Raw genomic sequence first — 21,091 nt, 5'->3', positions numbered from 1 at the left:
CCAGCAAACTGTTTGTACCCCTCCTACCCCATTCCCTTTTGATTTATTCACCATCGTTCTACTCAGTTTAAAGCCTAGCCCACGACTCTATTCCTGTGATTGCCCAGGATGGTATTACTCAGATGAAGCCCATCCCAGAGAAAGGACTCTCCTGCTCCCCAGGACTGATGACAACATCCCAAAGATTGGAACCCATTTCGCAGCTCTTACCTCTGTAATCCTACCTACCCTTTGCCAATCTGCATGTGGTTTAGGAAATGATATGGAGATTATCACCCTTGTAGATCCGCTCTTCAATTTTGCCCCAAGGTCCTCATAAGCCCTCATCAGAACCTCTCTCCTGGCCCTGCCTGTGTGGTTAGTCCCTACATGGACCTAGGACCTACAAATGGATTCTATCACACCGACTCTCTCCAGTGCAGGTGTCCTTAACACTAGCTCCAGACAGATAGCACAGCCTTCCGTACTCTGCAGCAGTGAACGGTGCCTTCTGTCCTATCCCTACGACGATAATGTTTCTCTTTTCTCCTGCCACTTGAATGGCTTCCTTGCGAGATGGTGCTATGTAGTCCCCACCTCATCCACAGGGTGCAAAAACCTGGTACCCATTTGACAGGGGGGGGGGGGGGCAAGGGCTGAAGGCTGGATCCCCCGCTCAGAGTCCTGTCTCTCAACATCTGCCAATTCACACTCCAGGATCTGGCAGCATTGATGGACGGGTATGGAGAGTTGCTGCAGATTCCCAGCACCTGCAGTCTTCTGTATCTCCAACACAACAACCCTGATCAGAAGTTCTTGGAATAGCCTCGCTAGCCCCCTCTCTTGCCCCACTACTTCCTTTTGTCCCACTCTTTTCCCCTGCCATACATCTTTCCTCCTGTTCACCTTCCATTCATCTCTCACCCATTCTCTCATCCTCTATACCTTACTGGGAAAGGGGCAAAGAGATTTAAAGTGTGTAACATAGGCTTGAAGAGCACCAAGGCAAAGACAGTGTTATAAAATTAATATTTATTTTTAAAATTTGAGTTTGTATGTGGACCCTGACGTTCTGATTCAACTGGCCACATTTATTTACAGCGATGTTGAGAGGGACTGGACAGATAATTCCCAAGTCATGGATGGTATTCACAGACACAGAATAGTGCCAAGACAACAACGCTGCACTCAACATCACTAAGACCAAAGAACTGATTGCAGACTTCATGAAGGGGAAGTCTGGGGGACACAGAATTGAAAGATCAGCAATGGAAAAGGTGAGAAGTTTCAAGTTCCTGTGTGTCAACTTCTCTGAGGACCTATTCTGGGCCCAACATATTGATGCAAACACAAAGAAGGCATGACAGTCGCTACATTTAATTCAGAGTTTGAGGAGACTTGGTATGTCACTAAAGACTCTCGGCAAATTTCTACAGAAGTACTAAGGACAGCATTCCAACTAGTTAGTTGCCTTATCGGGTATGAACTGCACAAGATCAGAAAGCGTTGTATAAAGTTATAAACTCGGCTAGATCCATCATGGCCACTGGCCTCCCCAGCATCAAAGACATCTTCAAAAAGTGATACCTCAAAAAGCCGGCATCCATCATTAAGGGCCTGCTTCACTCAGGACATGCCCTGTTCGCATTGCTACCACCGAGGCGGCACAGGAATCTGAAAACACACATGGAACGTCTTAGCTTCTTCCCCAGCACCACCAGATTTCTGAATGGACAATGTTCACTACCTCACATTTTCACCTTTCCCCGTGTTTACAGTAGTAAACTTTCAGTGGTAGTTTTCAGTTTACAGTAGTTTAATTTAATTATATTACATATGCATGTTTCTAATCGTAATATAATTTCTATTATTATGTACTGCCGCCGCAAAACAACATTTTTCACGGCATATGCCAGTGATGTTAAGCCAGATTCTGATTCTGATCTATTTCTGGCTCAAAGAGCTTAGTACAAACACTCTCACCCTTACACAAAGCTGCTCACCCTTTCTGTTTACCGCCTGCCTTTACAAGGTCTCTCCATTCTCCCCACCCCACAATACCTATCAACCCCTCACCCAACCGGTCCTCCTCTTCCCCTGACCGCCCGGGGAGCAACAGTGCGCCGTGGTCGATGCGGTTCGCTCTCTGGCCCGGCCCGGCCCGGCCCGGCCTGTCCGATCACAAGGCGCCCCGAGGTCAGACCCATCCCGGACTCGGGTTAAATCCCCGGGCCCCACCCCCACCCCCGCCCCCGCCCCCGCCCCCGCCCCCGCCCAGCTCCTGGCTGAGCATGCGCACAACTCACCCGCCGGGCCCGCTCAAGCATGCGCCATCACCGTAATCCAGTCTGCGCACGCGTAGTATTGCCACCGGGCTCGGCCGACCGTTCTCGACCTACGAGTGCAGTTACCGTTAGCTACTAAATCGTTTCAAAGTGGATTATGTAAATAGTTCGTCTGCTGTCAATTATCCTTAATTTAAAATAAGTACGCGTCTGGATTGTGAATATCGCGATTTGAATTATTCCCTCCTCCCATAATCCTGCGCGGATCCATCATGGCGGCACCCGTTACGGCCCGGAGCTGCAGTGCGACGGTAAATGTCAGCGGTTTCATCCTCCCCTTTGCCAATTGCGTCCGTGTATGTTTGTATGGGGCTCTGGTCCGTCGGTTCTTTCTTTACATCAGTTTACCTGTGAAATTCCATCAAAAGCCTTGTTTACAAATTACAGAAAACATTGGAACGGGATGCCACCTGAACTAATCAAACCACCATCCTTGGCAGCGCATTGAGGTAACCACCTCTGTGTAAAAAAAACACTTCCCCGCACATCACTTTTGAACTTTTCCCTTCTCGCCTTAAATGCATGCCCCTACTCTTAGACATTTTAACCCTGGGAAAAGAAATACTGATATTTATGCTTCTCATAATGTTATAAATTTAACAAGATTCTCCTTAGCCGCACTAGAGTAAACAACACAAGTTTGTCCAACCTCTCCTTACAGCACGCGCACTCTACTCCAGGCAGTACGCTGGTAAATCTCTGCTACATTCTTCCCAAGGCATCCACGTCTTTCCTATAATGTAGCAACTATAGTAGAATACGATACACCAAATGCAACCTAATTCATTCAGACATTGTGAGCCGTCAGGCTCTGACGTTCCTCAGTGTAAAAATAATTATTATATGCACAGGTACAATGAAAAACATACAGCAGCAGTGCCGGTATTTGACATCAGATGCACAACATCAACAACAAAAAAATTCTATAAGAAAGAGCAGAGAACAAATGAAGGGCTTTGGTACTGCAGAGTACTCAAAGTGATCATGGTATTGTACTGAGGTAGTGATTAGGGATACTTGGATTGGTTAAAGAAGAAATGATTGAAGGGAAGTAGTTCTTCACCTTCATGACTTCATGGTGCAGGACTTAAGGTTTCTATACTTACTGCTTGATGGTAGCTACAAGAAGCTGGCATTGCCCAAGTGATAAGACTATAGCATACAGGAGCAGAATTAGGCTATTTAGCCCATCCGAGTCTGCTCTGCTGAGGAATTATATGCAGAATTAAAAGGGCTAAAACCTAACTGACTTATTTGCAGCTTGGCTAATAATGTTGCAAAGGTAACTAAAGAACAAAGGAGTGTTTGTTGCATGAGAAAGCTGCTCTGTGTACCCTTATCAGAGTATGTTTGTGACAACAGATGTTTAACAGCAGCCCCAGACAACACTGGGGGCGGACTTGATTTGCAGATTTTCCCGAGCTCTATGGGAGGTGCTCTGTAGTTCAACTGAGCAAAACAAGCTTGCTAATAAACAGGATGTAATTTTATGTTTGACAGTTATTCCCTAGGTCTGAACCTAAAGTCCTCTGGTAGAGAGGCAGATCAGCACTGCCATTTCATCATAGCTGATCCATTTTTCCTCTCAGCCCCAATCTCCTGCCTTCCCCCCCCCCCATCCCTTCATGCCTGACTAGTCAATAATCTATCATCCTCTGCCTTAAATATACATAACTTGGCCTTCACAGCTGCCTGTTGCAATGAATTCTACAGATTCACTGCTCTCTAGCTAGAAATCCTCCTCCTCCGTTCTAAAAAGACACCCTTCTATTTTGAGGCTGTGTTCTCTGGTCTTAGACTCTCCCACCATAGGAAATATTCTTTCCACATCCTTCAAGGCCTTTCATCATTTGATAGGTTTCAATTAGGCCACCCCTCATTCTTCTAAATTCTAGTAAGTACAGCACAGAGCCATCAAACACTCTTCATATGGCAAGCTGTTTAATCGTGTAACCATTTGTGAATCTCATTGGAACCCTTACCAGAGCTTTATAAAGTCTCATCATTACATCCTTACTTCAAAGATAGATGTTGCCTCATTTGGGTAGATACTACCACTGATGAAGGAAGAAAGTGTACTATTTTGTGCAGCTTCTTTTGTTCCCACACAATCGAACTGCAGTTCATAATGTAAACTAAATAGTTTCCAATGATTTAACAATGGCCAAAGCTAAACCACCTTTTACTAGCTGTCCGTCTTTTCCTCCTTTTTGAAATTCTGGCGTATTTTTGTTTTATTGTTCATCTGATGTCACTCATAATCAGGGAGGGACATGGCGAAGCTGTTCTTAAAAAGTTATAGTCTTTGTGCATAACCGTGGATTTATTTCAGAGGTACTGCAGTAACGTAGTGGTTAGCACGACGGTATTACTTCTCAAGCATTCCAGAGTTTGGGGTTTACTTCCGGTGCCATCTATAAGGAGTTTGTATGTTTTCACCATGTGTGGCTTTCCTCCAAAGAGTTTCCAAACAGTTTAGACGGGGTTGTAGATCACAAGAGCAACACTTTTTATTTTAATCAATAGATATTGCTGAGAGGAGGAATAACTTTGGAATCTGAGAAATTTAGTCTGCTCTCCTTGGAACAGAAAAGTTAAGGAGGAGTTGAACTATCATAAAATAGTTTTGATGGAAAATGTAAGAACAGAGTGGTTCCAGAGGTAGGAAGTCTAAGGGGAGGAGAGGAGAGCCTTTGTTTAGAAACTTAGTGAGCTGATAAGATCCACAATACACTTCTTGGAAGATATTTATTGGATAAACAAATCATTTGTGGAAGGGGATCAGACAGCTCTTTCAAAGAACTAGCAGCTGCAGGATGGGCCACATCCTGTACGAATCAGTCGAGGTTCTATGATTCTTTAAAGTGATCCTCTCCTTTGCTGCCAGTTACATAGAACAGTTCAGTACAGGAACAGGCCCTTCAGTCCATCAAGTTGTGACGAGCCAGTTAAATTAGTAATCAAACGGCTAACTAATCTAATCTCCTGGATATATGGATAACATCCATTAACCCTTCTCACGTGCCTATCTAAACATTTCTGATGGTCCTCAATGTTTCTGCCTTTACCATCAGTGCAAGCACCCACCACTCTGTGTTTAAAAAAAAAAGCTTAACCCTCACAGTTTCTTTGACCTTGCCCCCTCTCACCTTAAATGCCCTCTGATATTAGACATTTCAACCCCGGGAAAAAGATACTGTCTCTCTGCTGTATCTATACTGCTCATAACCTTATAAATCTCTATCAGATCTTCCTGAATATATCATTAATTGTGTATTTTAATAAATATTAATAAATAAAAGTGGATAGGAGATATTTAAATTGTGGGTTTAAGGCACAGCATTGCTATATATAATGAAAAATGGATTTCAAGCTAATGTGATCTAAGTATGTGCAAAGCATTGATTCAAAATAATCACTTTACCCATGAATTACAGGTTATGTCACTTTGGCAATGCATTTGGAAGAGAAATATTCAGACAACAGCATCATGTTTAAAGGTAAAGAAAAAGGATTATCAAATATTTATAACCAATCCTCCATCATCTCTAGAGATTGACCGGAATTAACCCATTGACCTAAAAGTAACTTGATAGATTTTTAACTGGTGAGGGGTTTGTTGTGTGGGAGCAAAGGAAATGAAATAGAAAGGTAATTGACTAGATGTCATATTTAAGAATAATCAGCTAAAGAACTAGAGAAGTTGACAATTTCTCAACAGTTGCTGATATAACAAACACGCTGCCTGAAATGGTGGGAGATCCACAAGTAACTGAACGTTTCCACCAAACCCTGAAAAATTCTCTTTCTGCAGATAACAGGCTGTGGTGGGAAACTAAATCATACAGCTCAAGTGAGCTAGCATGGGTATGTGATGAATGGCCTCCACGATTTTGATTCCAAGCCCTAAATTTCAAAATATAACCCATTGTCAGTTAGCAGCCTTGAAATTACTGTTGGCAAAATTAACCAAACTCCAATTCTGATTCTCATTTTTAAAATTAATCATCTGGCATGTTGGTAAATTGAGAATCTATAGAAGTGAGGCAAAGCAAAGTGAGTCCAACTTCATGGACTCTATACAGATTGCAGAAGAGGTGGTGTTTGCTGTTCTGAAGCAAATTAGGGGGAATAAATCCCCAGGGCCTGACAAGGTGTTCCCTCGGACCCTGCAAGAGGTAAGTGCAGAAATTGCCAGGGATATTTAACTCAGCAACAAGTGAAGTACCTGATAGCCAATCTTATCCTGCTGTTTAAAAAAGGCCCTACAAATAAAACAGGAACTCGTAGGCTGGTGAGCCTGAAATCAGTAGTGGGACAGTTCTTGAAAGGTATTCTGAGGGACTGGACATAAGTATTTGGATAAACTTGGACACAGCATGGCTTTGTGCATAGTAGGTCACGTCTAACCAATTTTATAGAGTTTTGTGAGGAAGTTACCATGAGAGTTGATGAAGGCAAGGCAGTGGATGTTGTCTACAAGGACTTTAGTGAGACATTTGACAAGGTCCACCATGGGAAGATGGTCAGGAAGGTTCTGTCCCTTGGCTTTCAGGATGAGGTAGTAATTTGGATTAGACAGGAGAGGCCAAAGCGTGGGAGTAAATGGTTGCCCTTCTGACTGGAGGCCTGTGACTAGGAATCAGTCAACACGTACAAACAAGCTGGATGAACTCAGCAGGCTGGGCAGCATCCATTGAAATCAGCAGTCAACGGATGCTGCCTGACCTGCTGAGTTCATCCAGCTTGTTTGTATGTGCTGATTTGACCACAGCATCTGCAGTGTCCTTTGTGTTTACAAGGGATCAGTGCTGTGTTCATTGTTGTTTGTCATATAAATCAATGATCTGGATGATAATATGGTTAACTGGGTCAGCAAGTTTACAAAATTGAGGATGTAGTGGACAGTGATAAGGTCATCATGGCTTACAGCAGGATCTGGACCAGCTGGAAAAGGGGGCTGAGAAATGGCAGATGGAATTTAATGCAGTCAAGTGCAAGGTGTTGCAATTCGGTAGGAGAGCCACAGTAGATCTTACACAGCGAACGGTAGGGTACTGAGGAGTGCGGTGGAACAAAGAGATCTGGGAATACAGGTTCATAATTCATTGAAAGTGGTGTCACAGATAGATAGGGTCGTAAAGAAAGCTTTTGGCACATTGGCATTCATAAATCAAAGTATTGAGTGCAGGAGATGGGATGCTATGTTGAAGTTGTAGAAGACATTGGATAATTTGGAGTATTTTGTGCAGGTTTGGTCACCTACCCACAGGAAAGATGTAAATAGGTTGAAAGAGTACAGAGAAAAATTACAAGAATGTTGCTGAGTCTTGGAGGATCTGAGTTATAAGGAAAGACTGAATAGGTTAGGACTTTATTCTTTGAAGATTGAGAGGAGATTTGATAGGGGTATACAAAATTCTGAGGGGTATATATAAGCAAGCAGGATTTTTCCTAATGAGGTTGGATGGGACTACAATCAGAGTTCATGGTTATGGGTGAAAGGCAAAAAGCTTGAGGGCAAAACGAAAAGGAACTTCACTCAGAGGGTTGTGAGAGTGTGGAACGAGCTGCCAGCACAAGTGGTGCTGATTTCAACATTTAAGAGAAATTTGGATAGGTACATTGATAGTAGGGATATGGAGGGCAGTGGTCCCAGTGTAGGACAATGGGAGTAGGCATCTTAAATGGTTCTGTGCAGACTGGTTGGGCTGAACATTTCTCTGACTATGTTTCTATCACTGTCCAAGTAATGTGTTCAAAGGCTAATGTATCAGTCATTTTTGGATATAATATTCAGCTGAAGCTTGGTGATGTAGACTTCCGTATTCAGGATTGGAGAACCTGTGTCTCCCACCACTGCTCCAATTCAGCAGCTAAAGTATCAATTCGAGGATAGCCCGAACAACAGCAGAAAATATACACAAAGTACACTGCAGATGCTGTGGTCAAAGCAACACGTACAAACAAGCTGGAGGAACTCAGCAGGTCGGGCAGCATTCATGGAAACGAGCAGTCAACGTTTCGGGCTGAGACTCTTCGTCAGGACTGAAGAGGGAGGGGCAGGGGCCCTATAAAGAAGGTGGGGGAGGGTGGGAAGGAGAAGGCTGGTAGGTGCCAGGTGAAAAACCAGTAAGGGGAAAGATCAAGGGGTGAGGGAGGGGGTAGGCAGGAAAGGTGAAGAAGGAATGTAAAGGGAAAGCACAATGTGTAGTAGAAGAAGGCAGAGTCATGAGAGAGATGATAGGCAGCTGGAGGAGGAGGCAGAGTGAAACTGGGAAGGGAGAGAATCTCCCGGTTGCCACCCACTTCAACTCTGCTTCACATTCCCATTCCGATATGTCCATACATGGCCTCCTCTACTGCCATGATGAGGCCAAATTCAGGTTGGAGGAGCAACACTTCATATACCGTCTGGGTAGTCTCCAGCCCCTTGGCATAAACATTGAATTCTCCAACTTCTGGTAATTCCCTCCCTCTCCCTTCCCCCATCCCAGTTTCACTGCCTCCTCCTCCAGCTGCCTATCACCTTCTCATGATTCTGCCCCCTTCTACTACCCACAGTGCTTTCCCCTTACATTCCTTCTTCACCTTTCCTGCCTATCCCCTCCCTGCTTCCTCTCCCTCACCCCTTGATCTTTCCCCTTACTGGTTTTTCACCTGGCACCTACCAGCCTTCTCCTTCCCACCCTCCCCTCACCTTCTTTATAGAGCCCCAGCCCCCTCCCTCTTCAGTCCTGACGGAGGGTTTCGGTCCAAAATGTTGACTGCTCGTTTCCACGGATGCTGCCCGACCTGCTGAGCAGGAAATATACAATATTATTTATGTTAATGACAGTTCACCTGTCTCCATCTATATATTTGGAAAATAAATAACTTAGCACAGTTTATTTCTTTTTCCCCTGAATCATAATTGGGCGACTTTTTAATACCAATGTAGAATACTAGGTAGCTTTTCCCAATCTTGCCTAGACCCTCAACTACAGTTCCGGCCCATGGCAAAACCTGCCTCTTTGACTGCAGTGTATGTACATCAGAACCTCCATAAATCAGCCTTTGTTATGCATGCTGAGTAACTACAGATTGTTGACTTTTGGCTTGTTTTATTAGCAAGGGAGGCATAGGGTCGTGCTGCATCACCTCATTTTGAGGAGAGGGTGTAAAGTTTTTCAGCTGCTTCACAATGTTACAAGAAATAGATAACTAAAATGTAGACTCCTGTTTCTAGAACCGAGCAGCCCGAGTTCGAGTTGCCAAAGGTGATAAGCCAGTTACTTATGAGCAGGCGCATCCACCTCACTACATTGCTCACAGGAAAGGCTGGCTGTCCCAGCACACAAGTAAGTGACTTGTAACTTTTTGCTTATTGGACACTTGTTTGCTCTTGAGCACTAAAAATCTTTTTATAAAAAAAGAAATGCAACATGCAGAAAGGTTTTTATAAACTTCTTTCCAATAAAGCTGAGAAATAGAAGCAGACCATTCAGCCTCTTGGCAACACACACAAAATGCCAGGGGATCTCAGTAGGCCAGGCAGCATCTATAGAAAAGAGTACAGTCGACGTTTTGGGCCGAGACCCGCTGCCTGGCCTGCTGAGTTGCTCCAGCATTTGTGCATATTGCTTAGATTTTCAGCATCTTCTGATTTTCTCATTTGTGATATAACCTTGGCCTCGGCAACTCTTTCTCTGCTCCTCTCTTGATCCTGAACAGTTAAAGTGTCTCTCAGTCTTCATTTGGATATGTTCATTGACAGGTTTCAGAGAAGAAATTCATAGAACACAGAATAGTACAGGCCCTTCAGATCTTATATTGTGCTGACCTTTCAATCTAATCCAAGCTCCATCTGACACTTGCTTCCTACATACTCCTCCATTTTTCTATCATCCATGTGCCTATCTAAGAGTTTCTTAAATGCCCCTAATGGATCTGCCTCTACTACCAATGCAGTGCATTCCATGCACCCATCATTCTGTGTAAAATAAAAAGCACTTACCTCCAACATATCCCCCCCCCCCCCCATACATTCTTCCAACCAGCTTAAAATTATGCCCGCTCACATTAGCCATTCTGGGAAAAAGGAGCTGGCTTATCATCTCATACACCTCTCATCCTGTTCTGCTACAAAGAGAAAAGCCTTAACCACTCTCCCTCCTCGTTGCCAACGTTATGCCCCGAATTCTTGATAAACTTAAGAGTTCGGATTCAGCCTACTCAAACTTTCCCACTCACATTAGCAAATTTAACTCTTGTACACTTATTCCCTTCTTCATCCAAGTCATTAATAACAGTTTTAATTAGTTGAGGGCCAGCACTGATCCCTGTGGCAGATAACTAATTACTGCTAATATGAAAATAACCCATCTATTCTAACTTTTTTCCCATTAACCATTTCCAAACCCTTACAAACTAATGTGGAGTTATCTTTGTGGTACATTATTGAGTGCCCTCTCGAAATCTAAACCCCACTACTGGTTTGTCTTCTTTATCCACCCATACAACCCTGTTATTAAATCTGCACTAATCTCAAAGGTGCTGGGATACAGCCTACCAGATCCAGCAACTTGCCAGCATTTTGCCCACAAGTTTGCCTGCTACTTTGCATCCCTAAGTTTCTCATTCCCTGTAGCACCTTTACCTATTACTACTGGGGCGTTTCTGGTGTACCTATGGTGAAAACAGATCCCATGCAATTAGAATCTGCTATTTCTCGCTTTCCCATTCCCTTCTAATAGACCAATGTTTACTTTGTCTACTCTTGTACCTATTTGCAAATTAACTCTCAAACTGCCGCTTCCCTCTTAGGAAAGTTAAGGAATCAGCGAGAGATCGTTTAAAATGATATTCTCCTGCTGCAACACAGTGTGCCCTTTTATCAAATCATACAGACCCTCCCATCTCAATGTGATGCCGATTTCATTTGCCTGCATTAGGCTTGTCTCATTCTTCACTTTACTATCTTCAGTTCCTGTCTAAATTCATTTTAAACATTGTATCTGCTTCTACACCTCCACTGGCAGCTATTCACCACCCTATGAAAAAAGTTACCTCTCAGATCTAAATTTTCCCTTCTGTTCCAGAATCTTCTGTCCTAGGAAAGGTCTGTGCTCAATTTTATACAGTGCCAACTCAGCCTACTATGTTCTGATGAGAATAAGCAGAGCCTCTCCAATCTTTCCCTTACAATTACATCCTTCTTGTAGCATTGATCGGAACTGTATACTTTTAAGTGTTATCTAACCAGCTGGAACATGTTGAACCAACTCGTGTCCCATGAAGGTAAGCATGCCTGAGGCCTTTATTTCCACTAACCTGAATGGCTGTACCTCTGCTTTAAGGGAACTGTGGACTTGCACTGCTCTTTCTACAAACAAAGATTCTTGGACCCTTCCTGCATCAGAACTCCAAAGATTTAATCCCTATGTCTACCAGAATTCAACCTCCCAAATTACATTTCCTCATCTGTCTAATTTTCCAGCTGAACTATGTGTCCTGTTTCCTTGGAGAACCTGTTCTGTTATCTACAGTTCCAATTTCTCTGTCATCTGAAACCTTAATCTGGTGACCTACCAAGTTATTAATTGACATAACAAACTATAGCAGTCTCAGCACTGATCCCTGCAATACACCACTTGTTACAGATTTCAGGTCAATAAAAACACCCATTCACCATTCTGCCATGCATGACCCAACCAACTTTGGATTCATCTTGCAAACACACCTCAAGAAACTTTCTGGACCAACCTCCCACGCAAAGCATTGTTAAAATGCTGTTTGGGTTAAATACACCTCAGGGTTGGTGTATCCTTCTTTTCGGGCAGGGACCCATCAGAAATGGTAGGGATTCCATGGCATAAAAATGCTGGGAACCCCCGTTTTAGAGCCTTTTTCTCCCTTTAGAAATATACTTCAATTAAGATTAATAAAATTTCTTTTAAGTGTTTTCCCATTGGAAAAAATAGTTTGGAAATTAATTGCACATTAGCACATGAATTCTTAAATGTTATTTAATCTGCTCTGTTGTTCTGTTTTCAAATAGCTAGTTCTAGGCTCACTCAACCTGAGGAAAAAAAGACTGCATGAATTCACCTCAATTTCCTTAAAGATCTCCCCTCATTTGCCTGTGCTCCAAGGAATAAAGTCCGAACTTATTTAACCTTTCCCTGTGATTCAGGTTAAGCGAAGGACCAGGCCAGTATATACTAGATGGGCCAAAGGGATCACTTCTGTGTTGTACTCTATGATTTTATTAATATCTTTTGATCTAACAGACTAGCTGAGCTATGGCAGTATGCCTGCCTGAAGGTGGTGCTGTTTAGTGCTCTCCACAATAAATCAGTGCAGCCCACAGTTAAAAAAGCATCTTTAATTTCTTCAGGCAACCTGGATGGTGAAGACGGAGCTGCAGATCGCACCATTGAAGATGTTTTCATCCGCAAGTTTATTTATGGAACATTCCATAGATGTCTCGCCAATGAGATTGTGTTGAAGAGAAGAGCAAATACCATTGTTATCTGTGCCATCTTCGTTCAGAAACTTACTCCACAGAAATTTTATTTTTTAATAGGCTATACAGAGACACTACTCTCCTACCTGTACAAATGCCCAGTGAAGATGGAAGTGCAGACAGTGGATAAGAAAGTCGTGTATAAGTATATCTGACAGTCTGCAAAGAAGCAATACTCCCTGGATATTGAATGAGTGGTATAACCCAATTTATTTTAAATAAATATTTGCTCTACTTGTGGATCCTAAAGTGTTGCAATTATTAAATTATGAAATTTTTATGCAGTCTAAAAACTGCAAAGCACTTTATGTACAACAAGACTCCAGCTATGCATTTCAGTTTCTGCTTTACTGTGCACCCACACAGCTTCAGTGCCTTCTCCAATTTTTGGCTTTTAGCTGCCTTCTCAGAGCTGTTCTATATTTATGACTGCAACACCATAAGTTCAAGTTTAATTGTCTTTCTCCCTCCCCCTCCCAGGGATGTTGCCAGGACTAGAGGGCTTGGGGAGGGAGAGGAGAGATTAGAGAGGCTGGGAATATTTTCCCTGGAAGTGAAGGAGGCTGACTTAAGGTTTATAAAATGATGAGGAGCATAGCATACAAATGGTCACCGTGCCCCCCCCTCCCCAGGCAGGGGAGTCCAAACCGCGAGGGCACAGGTGAGAGAAACATTTAAAGGAGAGCAGTGAAGCAAGTTTCTCTCCGACACAGTGTACAGTATATGGAATGGGCTGCTGGAGGAAGTGATGGAAACAGGTAAAATTATATAATTTAAAAGTCATCGGGACAGATATATAGAATAAGAGATAGGTTTTAGTGATTTGGTCAAACACAGGGTCTCGCTCAGAGAGGCTCCTTGGACAAGTACGGTCAAAGGGGTTTGTTTCCATGCTATGCAACTCCGACTCCACGATGTACTGTACATCATCTCCACACCTGGTTCAGGGTTGGTACATGCCCTGTGATGTACTTTGGTACTTTGCTACATTACGGCGCTATACAAATAGATGTTTCAGGTTAGGTTGGAAGATAAAGTGCTTCCTGATTATTTGTCCCCACAATTTTCAACTTCTTTCCAAATCCCTAAAATCTGAAACAAAGCTACCTCAAATGGTTTTAAACTCAGTAATTGTTAAATGAGTTTATTGTTGTCATGTACAGTACTATGCCAAAATCTTAGGCACATAGAGTGCCTAAGACATTTGCACAGGACTGGAGTGATTCTATTGCACTGTACAGCTGCTAAAAAAAAAATTTCATGACATATGTGAGTGATGATACACCTGATTCTGATATGGGTCTCTATTGTGGACTGAGAGTGGGAAAAGGGGAAAGGAGAGAGGAAGGGCCAGGAAGCACCAGTGAGGTATTCTGTAAGGGAGGATAGGCAGGTGATAGAGAAGGGACACACTCAGACCAATGGTTTGAGATGTGTCTATTTTAATGAGAGGAGTATTCTGAACAAAGCGGATGAGCTTAGAACATAGATCAGCACTTGGAGCTATGATGTTGTGGCCATTACGGGACTTGGATGGTGCAGGGGCAGGAATGGCTACTTCAAGTGTCAGGCTTCAGATGTTTCAGAAAGGACAGGGAAGGAAGCAACAAAGGTGGGGGTGTGGCACTGCTGATCAGGGATAGTGTCACAGCTGTAGAAAAGGAGGAAGTCGTGGAGGGGTTGTCTGGAGTCTCTGGGTGGAAGTTAGCAATAGGAAAGGGTCAATAACTCTTAGGAAGTCAGAGATTGCATAGCATTAAAAAAAAGGAAGTATGACAGCTAAGGTGAGTGGGAGGACAGTTGATTGAGAAGTTTTTAAGGAACAACAGAACTTAACTAGAAAGACAATATGGGGAGAAAAAATGAGGTACGAACACAAGCTAACCAGGAATATAAAGGAAGATAGCAAAAGCTTTTTTAGGTATGTGAAGAGAAAGAAGATAGTTAAGAACAATGTTGGGCCCTTGAAGAATTAATTGGGTGATATTGTTATGGGAAACAGAGAAATGGCAGAAGAATTTAATGAGTACTTTAGATCTGTTTTCACTAAGGAAGACACAAGCAATCTCCCAGATGTATGGATGGGCCAAGGACATAGGGTAACAGATGAAATGAAACAGATTGACATTAGGAAGGAGACAGTGATGAGAAGACTGACAAATCCCCAGGTCCAGATGGTCTGCATCCTAGGGTACTAAAGGTGGCGGCCCTGGAAATTGCGGATGCATTGGTAATCATTTTCCAATGTTCCTTAGATTCAGGATCAGTTCCTGAGGATTGGAGAATGGCTAATGTTATCCCACTTTTTAAGAAAGGAGGGAGGGAGAAAACAGAGCACTAGCAACCTGTCAGCCTGACATCGGCGGTGGGGAAGATGCTAGAGTCCATTATTAAGGATGAAATAGTGGCATATCTAGATAGCAGTGATAGGATTGGGCCAAGCCAGCATGGATTTACCAAGGGTAAATCACGCTTGACTAATCTGTTGGAGTTTTTCGAGGATGTAACCAGGAAGTCAGATGGGGGAGATCCAGTGGATGTAGTGTACCTCGATTTTCAGAAGGCATTTGATAAGGTCCCGCATAGGAGATTGGTGGGTAAAATCAAAGCTCAGGGCATCAGGGGGAAGACATTGACATGGATAGAAAACTGGTTGGCAGATAGAAAGCAAAGGGTAGCGGTGAATGGGTGTTTCTCGGAATGGCAGGTGGTGACTAGTGGGGTGCCACAGGGCTCGGTATTGGGACCACAGCTGTTTACAATTTACGTCAACGATTTGGATGAAGGCATTGAAAATAACATCAGCAAATTTGCTGATGATACTAAGCTGGGTGGCAGGGTGACATGTTGAGGATGTTAGGAGAATTCAGGGTGACTTGGATAGGCTGGGTGAGTGGGCAGATATTTGGCAGATGACGTTTAATGTGAATAAGTGTGAGGTTATCCACTTTGGGAGTAAGAACAGGAAGGCAGATTATTATCTGAATGGTGTAGAGTTCGGTAAGGGAGAAATACAAAGAGATCTTGGAGTCCTTGTTCATCAGTCACTAAAGGTGAATGAGCAAGTGCAGCAGGCAGTGAAGAAGGCTAATGAAATGTTGGCCTTTATTACAAAGGGAATTGAGTACAAGAGCAAGGAAATCCTCTTGCATTTATACAGAGCCCTGATGAGACCACACCTGGAGTATTGTGTACAGTTTTGGTCTCCAGGGTTAAGGAAGGACATCCTGGCTGTAGAGGAAGTGCAGTGTAGATTCACGAGGTTAATTCCTGGGATGTCTGGACTGTCTTACGCAGAGAGGTTAGAGAGACTGGGCTTGTACACGCTGGAATTAAGGAGATTGAGAGGGGATCTGATTGAAACATATAAGATTGTTAAGGGATCAGACAAGATAGAGGCAGGAAATATGTTCCAGATGCTGGGAGAGTCCAGTACCAGAGGGCATGGTTTGAGAATAAGGGGTAGGTCATTTAGGACAGAGTTAAGGAAAAACTTCTTCTCCCAGAGAGTTGTATGGGTCTGAAATGCACTGCCTTGGAAGGTAGTGGAGGCCAATTCTCTGGATGCTTTCAAGAAGGAGCTAGATAGGTATCTTATGGATAGGGGAATCAAGGGATATGGGGACAAGGCAGGAACCGGGTATTGATAGTAGTTGATCAGCCATGATCTCAAAATGGCGGTGCAGGCTCAAGGGGCTGAATGGTCTACTTCTGCACCTATTGTCTATTGTCTACTATTGGGTGGTCTATAAAAAAACACCCAGTAACGGACATCAAGGAGAAGATATGGAGCAGATTCTGCAAAGGAGTAATAACAACAGGGTTGTTGTGGTGGGAGATTTTAATTACCCAAATATTGATTGGTATCTCCCTAGAGTGAGGGGTTTAGATGAGGTGGAGTTTGTTAGGTGTGTTCAGGAAGGTTTCTTGACACAATATGTAGATAAGCCTACAAGAGGAGAGGCTGTACTTGATCTAGTATTGGGAAATGAGCCTGGTCAGGTGTCAGGTCTCGCATTTGGAAGATAGTGATCCCATTTCTATCTCCTTTACCATAGCATTGGAGAGGGATAGGAACAGACCAGTTAGGGAAATATTTAATTGGATTGAGGGGAAATATGAGACTATCAGGCAGGAACTTGGAAGCATAAATTGGAATCAAGTTCTCAGGAAAAATTAAGGAACAGATGTGGAAAATGTTCAGGGGATATTTGCATGGGGTTCTGCATAGGTACGTTCCAATGAGGCAGGGAAAGGATGGTCCCTGTCTAACTGTGAACCGTGGTGTACAAAGGCTGTTGTAAATCTAGTCAAGAAGAGCTTACGAAAGGTTCAAAAAACCAGGTAATGATAGAGATCTAGAAGATTATAAGGCTAGCAGGAAGGAGCTTAAGAACAAAATTAGGAGAGCCAGAAGGAGCCATGAGAAGGCCTTGGCAGACAGGATTAAGGAAAACCCTAAGGCATTCTACAAGTATGTGAAGAGCAAGAAGATAAGGTGTGAGAGAATAGGACCAATCAAGTGTGTATAGAACCAGAGGAGATAGCAGAGGTAATTAATGAATACTTTGCTTCAGTATTCACTATGGAAAAGGATCTTGGTGATTGTAGGGTTGACTTGCAGTGGACTAAAATGCTTGAGCATGTAGACATTAAGGAAGAGGATGAGCTGGAGCTTTTGGAAAGCATCAAGTTGGATAAGTCACCAGGACTGGACTCTCCTTTAGATAAATGTGAGGTGCTGCATTTTGGGAGATCAAACTAGGGTAGGGCTTGTACAGCGATTAGTAGGGCCCTGGTGAGTGGAACAGAAGAGGTTCAAGTGCAGAGTTCACTGACAATAGCATTGCAGGTAGACAGTGGTAAAGGCAGCATTTAGCATCATCAGTCCAGCACTAAGTTTGAGGATTGGGAAATTATGTTGCTGTTATAAAAGACATTGGTGAGGTTGCACTTGAAGTATTGTGTAGAGTTTTGGTCACACTGTTATAGGATCATTGATAACAAACTAGAGTTGCAAGGAGAGGTTGTGTAGACTGGACTTTATTCCCTGGAAGATAGGAGGGGTGACCCAATGGAGGTATACAAGATCATGAGGGGCAGAGATGGGATAAAAATTTTCCCAGGAAGAGTGTGTTAAAAACAAAAGGGCATAGGTTTAAGATCAGACACAAGATTTAAAAAGATCTTTGGGGCAGCTTCTTCACTCAAAGGGTGGTGCATATTTGGAATGAATTATGTACATGGTTAGGAGAGGTTTAGAGGCCATGTGCCAAGTACAGACAAATGGGACTAGCTTGGCAGAAAACACAGTTGTCATGGAGAGGTTGCACTGTAGGACCCGTTTCTATGACTATAAGACTTATCGCCCTTGGAACATCCTCAACCATTGTGAAGGCTAATCTTGTACCTCATTCACTTTCCCACCCAATCCACATTCCACTGAAAGCTTGCTTAAAAATTCTCTTCATTTCAGCCATGAAAATTCCCAACTCATTAGCTCCGTTGCTGAGCAGAGAGATCGTGGGATCCAAGTTCATGGATCCTTGAAAGAGGCTACTCAGGTTGATAAAGTGGTTAAGGAGGCTTATGGAATGCTTGTTTTTATGAGTCAAGGCACTGGGTTCAAAAGACAGGTTATGTTGTAACTTCATAAAACTCTGGTCAGGCCACATCTCAAGTATTGCATACAGTTCTGGTTGTCTACCTATAGGAAAAATTTTGAAGCTTTGGAGTGGGTGTAGAAGAGGTTTACCAGGATACTACCTGGTCTAGAGGGCATGTGCTATCACAAGAGGCTGAATAAACTTGGCAATGCACACAAAATGTTGGGAAGCCAGGCAGCATCTATGGGAATGAGTAAACAATTGGCGTTTCGGGCTGTGAACCTTTGTCAGGACTGAAAATAAAAAGGAGATATCAGAGGAAGAAGGTGGGGCGGGAACGGGAGGAGGTAGTACAAGGTGGCAGGTGATAGGGTGAAACTGGGAGGAGGAGGGGTGAAGTAAAGAGCTGGGAAGTTGATTGGTGGAAGAGACAAAGAGCTGGAGAAAGGGGGAATCTGATAGGAAAGGACAGAAGACTATGGGAAAAGGGAAGAGGGAGGAACACCAAAGGGAGGTGATGGGCAGGTAAGGAAATAAGGTGAGAGGGGCAAAACAGGAAAGGGAAATGGTAAATGGGGGGGCAATTACTGGAAGTTACACAGCTCAGTTTCCCCTCCAATGACTGTCTACACTTCTCACTGCCTTGGGAAAGCAGTCATCAGAATCAAAGAGCCTTCCCACCCTGGTTATTCCCTTTTCTTCCCCCTTTCCAACAGATAGAAGATTCAAAAGCTTGAGTCATGATCTCTTCTCACTGCTGCTATCAGAAAACTGGTACAGGAATGGCAGGACTCACACCACCACCAGCTTCAGGAACAGGTTTTTGAACTAGAGGCGATAACTTCACTTGCCCTATCACTGAACTGCTCTAACAACCTATGGACTCACTTTCAAGGACTCTTCATCTCATGTTGTGGGTATTTATTTCTTATTCATTTGTTTATAATTATTATTATTCTTTTCTTAGTGTATTTGCAGTTTGTTGTCTTTTGCACACTGGCGGTCCTCCCTGTTGGTGCATTCTTTCATTGATTCTATTATGGTTATTGGATATATTGCAAATGCCCGCAAAAAAATTAATCTCTGGGTGACATGCATGTACTTTGATAATAACCTTACTTTGAACACTATTCACCAAGCTCAAAGACAACTTCTACCCTACTGCTACACGACTGAAATGAACCTCATATGATAAAGATGAACTTGATCTCTCAATCTAACCTGTCATGGCTCTTGTACCTTTTCTGTGTACCTGCAATGCAATTTCTCTGTAACTGTAGCACTATTTTGCATTCTAGTTTCCTTTCACACACCTCGATGTATATGACTTGGTCTGTCTGGATGGCATACAAAACAAAGTTTTTCCACTGTTTCTTGCTATGTGTGACAATAATAGCCAGTTCCCTATTACCCAACAATTCAACAATCTCAAATTTGAATATTCTCAACTCAGCAAACACCTCTTTCAGGGGCAGGATATTTTCAAGATTGACCATTTCTGAGAAGAAATATCTCCTTTCAGTCATAAATGGCCAAATTCTTATTCTTGGACATTGTTACCTATACTCACCACACCAAGGAAATAGCATTCAGGATCTCCTCTCAATGAAATAACCAGTCTTCTAAACCATCAGTCCATCTCAGTCAAATTCTCCTCTGTTCTCCTGCATTTATAACAAATAAAAGGTAAACCTTCTAATTCTATCAGACACTTGGACTTTTGCAACTTAAGATTCCAATCCTAAGAGCAAGGTAGTTACATACTTACCTGCATTTTGCTGCTACTTTTCAGGTATTTGCTCTTTCATCTTTGCTGGGGTGTGGAACTAGGTGAGGAGCTTTGTGTCCAAATTATGGACACTACTGCTGAGAAGCAGATGGTGAGCTGATTCTTTGAACTGTCACAATTTTTACAGCATTAAGTGCTGTTTTATGTTTGGTTGGATGATTTATCTGATCAACAACCAAAGAGGCCAGGATTTAATCTGAATGATGTGAAGTTTCCAGGGTTTGACTTTGGACTCGAGAACATCCAAGCCAAATAATGGTTACTGCAGCCACCAGAATGATGCCAGTTCACCAACTGACAGAAGCGACAAATCCCATAGGAGGCTGGTCAGCCCAGTCAAAAAAATTTTGTGCTTTCATAATCATTGTCAAGCTTACGGACTCTGGCTTCTTCTCCACAAGAACTTACTTACAGAAACCTTGTCTATATAACACCTGTTCCTGAGAGGAGCATCAATAGCAAAGATGGATCCTGGCACTGGACAGTGGCATTAGAATCAAGGTTCATTTTTATTGACGCATGTCATGAAATTTGTTTTGTGGCAGCAGTGCAAAAGAGGAATAGCAAGGTTGACTGTTCTCATGACAGTAATGAGAAGGGGGCAAGTCCCAGATGGTGAGGGTCCTTAATGATAGATGCCACTTTGTTGAGGTCCTCCTTTTCAAGAAGTCCTCAATAGTGGAGTGGATTGTGCCCATGAAGGAACTGGCTGAGCCTAAGACCCTCTGCAGCATCTTTCAGTCCAGTGCATTGGAGCCCCAATACTGGGCAGTGATGCAGAATGCTCTCCGCTGTCCATCTATAAAAATTTGCTAGTGTTTGGTGACATACCACATCTCCTCAAACTCCGAATGAAATAGAGCCA

The 21,091-nt window shown here is 43.1% G+C and overlaps 1 protein-coding gene across 2 annotated transcripts; it reads left to right on the top strand.

Annotated features, from left to right (window-relative positions):
* The first annotated feature begins 2,314 nt into the window (after positions 1-2,314).
* Positions 2,315-13,065, top strand: mrps24 (mitochondrial ribosomal protein S24). Of its 2 annotated transcripts, XM_059966556.1 has the most exons (5): positions 2,315-2,575; positions 2,712-2,773; positions 5,762-5,824; positions 9,553-9,664; positions 12,703-13,065. In XM_059966556.1, the coding sequence occupies exons 3-5, from the start codon at positions 5,765-5,767 to the stop codon at positions 12,984-12,986; spliced, it is 456 nt and encodes a 151-aa protein (XP_059822539.1). In that variant the 5' UTR covers positions 2,315-2,575; positions 2,712-2,773; positions 5,762-5,764; the 3' UTR covers positions 12,987-13,065. The 2 variants fall into 2 exon arrangements, with proteins under 2 accessions (XP_059822539.1, XP_059822532.1); XM_059966549.1 differs by lacking the exon at positions 2,712-2,773 and having other exon boundaries at positions 2,317-2,575.
* The last annotated feature ends 8,026 nt before the right edge of the window (positions 13,066-21,091 follow it).

This window comes from Hypanus sabinus, chromosome 1, assembly GCF_030144855.1.
Source record: "Hypanus sabinus isolate sHypSab1 chromosome 1, sHypSab1.hap1, whole genome shotgun sequence".
NCBI lineage: Eukaryota > Metazoa > Chordata > Chondrichthyes > Myliobatiformes > Dasyatidae > Hypanus > Hypanus sabinus.
Note: the sequence above shows the minus strand (reverse complement) of the source record. Positions and strands in the feature narration are given on the sequence as shown.